The 7,213-nt window shown below is 41.3% G+C and overlaps 1 protein-coding gene across 1 annotated transcript in view; it reads right to left on the bottom strand.

Moving 5' to 3' along the window:
- Positions 1 to 1,119: 1,119 nt before the first annotated feature.
- lpar1 (lysophosphatidic acid receptor 1) overlaps positions 1,120 to 7,213 on the bottom strand; it is a 36,275-nt gene continuing 30,181 nt past the window's right edge. Inside the window, exon 3 of the mRNA XM_076758968.1 lies at positions 1,120 to 6,552. Coding sequence (XP_076615083.1) covers positions 6,233 to 6,552 — 320 coding nt within the window. The 3' untranslated portion in view covers positions 1,120 to 6,232. The remainder of the gene's footprint in view (positions 6,553 to 7,213) is intronic.

The raw sequence follows: 7,213 nt of genomic DNA, 5'->3' as shown, positions 1-7,213 counted from the left end.
CAGTAAACATAGCAGAGCATGTGTTTGACACGCACACACACACACACACACACACACACACACACACACACACACACACACACACGCACACACTGAAAATTCTTTCCTATGAAAACATTTGGCCGCTGTTGCTAGGATTGCTGCAGAATTCATGTCACACACTGCACACAGTGACCACTCTCACAGCAGCATTAAACATACACACACACCACACTGTAACTGTAGCACTTCATGTGGCATCTGCTTTATGTTACAGTCCACATTCTGCAATGTAAATGCATTACTTTTAAAAGGTCAGTTTCAGAATTGAGTCCATTTTGTTTTTTGTTACAGTGAGGGTCAGCTCAAGAGTGCCATGGTTTATGTGTTAGCACATAAACCATGGCACCATTATTTGCTGCAGGTCTAGGGGATCTCACTACCACTACGTCTTAAAGCTGTACCCGTCACTACTAGGCCATCGCATGTGCTAAATGCTTTGGTTGTCCGCAAGAATAGGGTGCAGGATCCACTTGAAACCCAGGTAGGCGCAGTTAGCTTTCCACCTTTGCTCCACTCATTCCCTGCAATGTTGCTTGCTTGACTGCATGGTCAGACCAGCCCTGCTCTGGTTATGTTCTTGAATCAACTGGATCAACTGTCATGCAGTGCTAAAATGAGAGCTAAGGGGAAACTGCTGAGTCAGATGAACATTTTCTGTGGATCCGTCACAGCAAGCGGCAGTTTTCATATTGCACATTTTCTTTAGATCAACTGGTAAAATGTCTTCCTCAAGATGTGAACACATCGTCACACACACTTCTGCTATCAGTCAAGGCTACCTAACGTGAATAGCCTCTAGGTCTGAAGGTCTGTTGATTATCGTGAAGCATACATTATCAGTGTGTGTCTGTCTGTGACCCTGTGTGTTCCCCAGTTTGGCTGTTGCTGACTTTTTGGATGTCATAGAAACAAAAACAGTGCTGGATAACAGAAAGGAGCAACAATAGCAAGGCTAAACATGTAAGATAAAGAAAGATCCTTAAAAACACTCCACTACTGTCAGTGAAATGACAGTTATTTATTTCAGAAAGATCAAATTTCAAAAAAAAGAAACACACAAACACAATAATTCAGACTTTTCTCATGTTTTTATTGTTGCTGGGATATCAACACTATGACTCTGGGTGGACATTCATTGATATTGGCCCGTACAGTATAGATAGTATGGAAATCACCTTTATGTTTGTATCACAATTACTTTCTACACACTACTGGTACATGGTTTGTTAAATTTGAGGCTTGGCAAAATTTCCAAAAACATTTCAAAGCAACGTTTCACTTTTGGAAGAACAAAGTGTTTCAGACCTACAGTTTAGGAAGATTGCTCCCAATAATGTACAATGCATTTTAACATTTGGAATGAAAGACAAGTATTAGTATTAAAACATCATCTCAACAGTGCAACACGCGTGTCAACTGACACGAGCAAACACTGAATGCACCGTTCAGACAGCACAAGCTGGAGTCAAGCTACGGCAGCTGGGACGGGCTAATCTGGGGAGCTAACCTGATAAAACTGTTGCTTTTTGGGGAAGGTTCATGCACATTAACACTGGAAAAGAAAGGACGTATATCCTGTCATGTGTAATAATGGATGAACACTGCCGGAGTTTGGATTTACATAGCAAGCAGTGTCGACGTTCTGACAGGTGTCAAATGCTGCCTGTGCGTGTTGCCCTGGAGAACAGATAACATTCAAATCTGGTTTAGTGTCCCCACTATCAGATGATTTGAACTTGTTTTGACCAAAACCAAAAGATGGATTGTTGATAATGTGGAACAAAAGTTTAGATCTTGGTCAAATCATATCATGTGATCTCTTTTTATGTTTTTACAAACATTATTTTGAGGCTGTGTTGTATATCTTCATTATTTAATACTTTCTACTAAAGTGAAATATCGCTTTAACATTAGCAACACACACACACACACACTTAAAGAGTAGTTTAACACCGCCTGAAAATCTTGTTTTTTGCTGACATCTCATAATCACATCTCGACTTGCTGCAGTGATGCACAGGTGTACTGCAGGACACTGTGACATCACTGTTGGGGGTGGAGCAGCCACACCCAGCATCAGTGGTGGTGCTGGGTGTTGTCAGAGGTGAAAGGGGCTTTAAACGTTGAACCAGAGAGGGCAGCAAAACACTGCTTTTCAGCCTGGTGCTAATTTGCTCTTTAAGGAGGAGGACTGGAAGGCACTGCACACATACATATCTAGTTGTGGGTCACAAACATGTTAATAACTGTAATAGTGTCTACAGGAAGTTCATGAATTAGGATCACAATACAAAAGAGCTCATGACATAAAAACCATAAACAAAATCCTACAGTACATTTGGACAGAGTATAACACAGTTAAATTTACAAACACAAAAACACTTTCCCTTTGGTGATTAACTTTGAATAATATATTTTATATACATACATACTGTACACATATACTTACAATGGTGTACAAAGAGCGACACACGCGTAAACAAAGACATACAAAGACAGAAGTTTAGTTGGTTTGCTATATAACCTGAATCAATACTTTGTTAGAAAAATGGTTACAGTGAATGTCAGGCATGGAGGGTTGGGTTTAGGTTTGGTCAATGGAGCAATGAGCGGTACTGCTGCTGCTGCTGCTAACAGTAGTCAAAGTTGGACAAACTCCAAGGCACAACTTGAGGAATGAAGTCAAGTCATCAAAGAAAAAATCTGTATGATTGCTGCCTTTTCTCAATTTATTTTTTTTCCTTGTAAAGGCACAACCAGGAGATTAAAAGGCCAAACACAACATGGGAAATCTAGATGTGTAAAGACACTTAAGAATACCAAACTCTGTAATCTTTGTCTGAAAAAAAGAACTCATGCTCCCTCATAAACAGAACAACATTTTCTGCAATTCTGACATTCAGAAATACCAGCTGACTTCATTTCAGCCCTGCAGCTTAAATCCCTGACAAACATCTTGCTTCCTGGAAAACATTTGCCTGTGTTTTTGGCCACGATTCCCACTCTTCTGTCAGCTGTTAGGGGCTTTGTCTATGTATGTTGGCCAAAAAGTGTTGTGATTCAAGTCAGGACAAAAGGTTCAGCTGGTGATTTTTTAACAATGCACGTCATAGCATCACTAGGCTGACTTTCAGCTGGCTTGGAAGTTAAGAGCAGATGTCAGGGAGTGCACTTGTGGAAATAATATAACACCATTCAACACGGCATTGGCTCAACTCTGCCTCACCTCTAATGTCACTTCATTAAGAAAAACACCCTGTGGCAGCTAGACCTTTATGTATTATCATGAGTGTAAACTGTAAAAAGTCATTGTTGTCAGTACACCTTTAAATAAGAACTGACGACCAAATTTAAAGTCGGTAAACATCAGCATCATCATAGCCCAGCTTTGGCATGAGACCAGTCCAGAATCAAAACTGTAGTATGTGCCAACTTTTGGGGTCGTGTATCCAAACTTTTGTTTGAATTGATGGGGAAGGCCAATAAGACATAATCCAATGCTGCTGCTTCTCAATGATGAGTGTCAGAATGAAATAAAAGGCAGCACAGGCTAAGCTTTCGCTGTGGGGGTCTACGGCCGCTACAAACTTTAAGTCAAAATATGTCCAAAATGATCTCAGCACCAGAAATGACATATCTTAATGACAGTTGGCACTTGAGCTGTCTACTGCTCAAACTAATGTGGCAAAATCTCCCACTCTGGACAATTAATCACATGCACCAGTGCAAATAAAGAATAAGCTCCATGGGTCATGACTGAATGAACACTGTAAATTATATGTTGCTCAATTAACTGTGGTTAAGCAGTCCATGGGTCCACCCCAGAGTGGCTGGATATCAAGAGGGATGCTGCCATCGGGAGAGACGACAAGGGATGAGGGCAGGGGTGTGTGTGTGTCCAGAACATTTGGATTATTACAAAACATCTTCGATGAATGTCTGTATTACTTCATATCGCCAATAACAGTGTGTACATGCCATTCAGTTTCTGGTTAACAAACATTTTGGTACTTTCCTTGGAGTGTCTGTAAAACAATGTAGAGTTATCAGACTGGTCCTTCACAGAAAAGTAATTAACCACATTCTGAAAAGGTTATTTCCCCTGTTACTTTAAGATACAGCTTGGATCTTTAGATTTTTGGTGGGCAGAGCTCATGGGCTGAGTCCAAACTGAAATATAACAACTCGATGGACTGCCCTGAAATTTGGTTCAAACATCCAGGTCCCTCTCAGGATGAATGGTAATAACTTTGGTGACTATTCGACTCTTCGTGTAGCACCATCGTCAGGTCAAGCCTTTAATGACATTCTCATTAGCCTCGGGTGCACTTTGTGTTTAAAGATGCACGCTAACAAGCTAAACCATGATGGTGAGCATTAGCATCTTAGCATTATTGTGAGCATGTTAGCATAGTCTTGTTAGTTAGCCGTGTGACAAAAGGGTCCAAGTTCAAACTAGGCCTTCGAGCTTTTTCTTTGGCTGTGCCCACTGAGTTTCTTTATCTGGTGTCATACTTCAGTGCCTCCACATCAGTATAATCAATTTGGTGGGAAACAGAGCAGGTCAATGTTTTCAGTCAAAACTGTTTATATCAGATGGCGTATCATTTTTCAGGCAAAATGTAGTTTGCAAACTTCAGGTTCAGGCAGGCATTCATTAACGTCCATTTTGTCTTCACATTTACACTGAAAAGATGGAATGGCCCACCTCACACTGTTATGGGGACATAGCATCATCTGATTTTCAGGATTCTAATTTTATATAATTTACAGTCATTTTCATTTTCAGACATCCCACTCACGCCACCAGAGGGCAATTTAACATAAACACCGGTTGTGCTTTCACACTTCCACCTCTCTTCCTCAGTCAGCCTCACGGACGCAGAGACGTTTGATAAATCCATGACCACTTAGCACATTTCATGTCATGATCTGAAGTGTGTTAACACTCACCAGATATGACCTTCACCTAGTCTCCATAGAACACTGTGGCACCGAGCCTGCTCAGAAACTGCAAACATCCTCCTCCTCCTTTTTGGTCAGTTCCCTGGAACGGCCTGTCTCGAATTCCGTGGAGGGAAACAACTCAGGATTTCTGTAAATTGTGGACCCTTTGTGTATTTAAGTTGGATGACAGGACGAAACTTTTGGGATCCATTCACACATTTTTTTTTTTATTTTTTTTAGTTGGAGAAGAGGATCAGCAGAATAATAAGTCCCCAAAGTATTTTAGGCTATAAGGTCATTAAAAGATGAATGATGAATCTGGTGCAGAAATGAATAGTGGCTCCGGTTGCTTTAACAATAATGGGTATTGCAGTATTTTTTCGTCAGTCACTAAAGATGTCAAACATGTCTGTTTTCAGAAAGCTATTTTAGAAGCATTAGCAGGATGTCCCATAAATGTTTCATTTTGAAGCCTAGGTTTGAAAAAGTTTAAACCCTGGAAACAGATCCAAAGAGTATCAAGAAAAATCAGCTTCAAGTCTCCACAAGGTCATCTTAGAATTAAAGCTGCTGGAGACAACGCGTATTAACGTTCAGTTACATGTTATGAGCACAAAATGACATGTGCTGCTTTGAATTTCCCCAGATCTGAAGTCTTTCATCCCAAACATAAAGGAAAACGAAAGAATAGTGTCCTAAATCTGGATTCAGAGCCAAATTGCTCAACTATTCTGAATGAGTCCATATGTAACATGGATGTATGATGTTATGAGACCCTTCTTAAGAAACTGGGATCATCAGGAAAAAGTTAGAGAAGACTGAAGGGAGAGGATGGGTTATACTGGCATTACCTTCATTTCACAGATTACTTTTAAATAGTTCATAACAGCGTTGCCCATAACAACACATTTAAAACAAATAGAAAATAATAAACAACTAAACAAAAAAAAAACTAACAGCCTATCGGAGTCCTTGCAGATCAGGTGTTCCCTGTTCTTCCTCCACACAGCGGTAAAGTCTTGTCATCTTTCTTCATAGTGATCCCATCCAGCTCCTCATCAACCCTCCTCCACCCCCGCTTCATTCATCCTCACATGTATCACGTTACTGTACTTAGTTCACGTCATGTTAGCAGTCCTTCTTTACCTTCCCATGCTGCCATTCACCTTCTTTCAGTCAGTCTGTCTAAAAGCGATTAACCCTTCAAGCAGTTGGATTAATCTGCGTGATCTCCGGCCCTCCTTTATACCACTGAGTGTTCGTTGTGGTGGTGGTGGTGGTGCATGCCGCCGCTCAGCACCGTGTGGTTGATGGACGACGCCGACCGGTCAGATCCCTCCGCCGCCGTCCCGTTGACGTTCTCCTGCCGCTGACAGCAGAGGATCTGCCTGAAGGTGGCGCTCATCTCCTTGTCACGGTAGGAGTAGATGATGGGGTTCATGGCCGAGTTGAACTCGGCCAGAAGCAGGAAGAACTTTTCATAGGTGAGGACGTTGCAGCTGGCACAGAAGACGTCGAGAAGGAGGATGACCAGGCCAGGGGTCCAGCAGATGATGAACGCACCTGAGGAGACAAAACAGGGGGAAAAATGTAAAATAGATGACGGGAAGATTAAAAACTGGTTTTCGAAGAAACTAACAAGAAGACTTTGAGAGTGACAGTGTTTGGTTTGGGCTTTGATGTGCATACAGAGACAAAATGTTGTTATATTTAGCCTTTTCTCTGCCTGACGGTTGTTTGACTTGGCTTCAGTTACACTGTTACTGAACAGCAACCAAGCTCATGTTTTTACCTGTTTTAATTCCTCACTTCCTTTTCATGAGCCAATTGTGCTCACAGTGGAGTCAATACCACAAAAATGTGATGTGAGCCCGACTTTCTTGAATTTCGCCTCGTTAACATTCTGTATTTCACCCAATCAGTGTATTTTTTTCTAATTTGTGTTTTCAGGGTTTTGGCATTGCAGTACAAAGCCTTGGACTTCCTGGATCCCTGCAGTTTAAATTCTCATGACTCGTGATTTATATTCGAAAACTGATGACTTGCTTTGGACTCACACTTAAATTTTGCTGACACACACTTGAGAAAACATGACTCACTTTGACTTACAACTTATGTCTCATCATGTTGCACATGGGAGGCATCCTGCTACCTTCACTCCTAAATGAATATGATCTTATCCTGTGTTTGATCCCGTGACGTCTACTTGTCTTTCGCCAAGTAG

Source organism: Chaetodon auriga, chromosome 19, assembly GCF_051107435.1.
Source record: "Chaetodon auriga isolate fChaAug3 chromosome 19, fChaAug3.hap1, whole genome shotgun sequence".
Taxonomy (NCBI): domain Eukaryota; kingdom Metazoa; phylum Chordata; class Actinopteri; order Chaetodontiformes; family Chaetodontidae; genus Chaetodon; species Chaetodon auriga.
The sequence above is the reverse complement of the archived record's forward strand: the minus strand, read 5'-3'. Positions and strand labels throughout refer to the sequence as shown.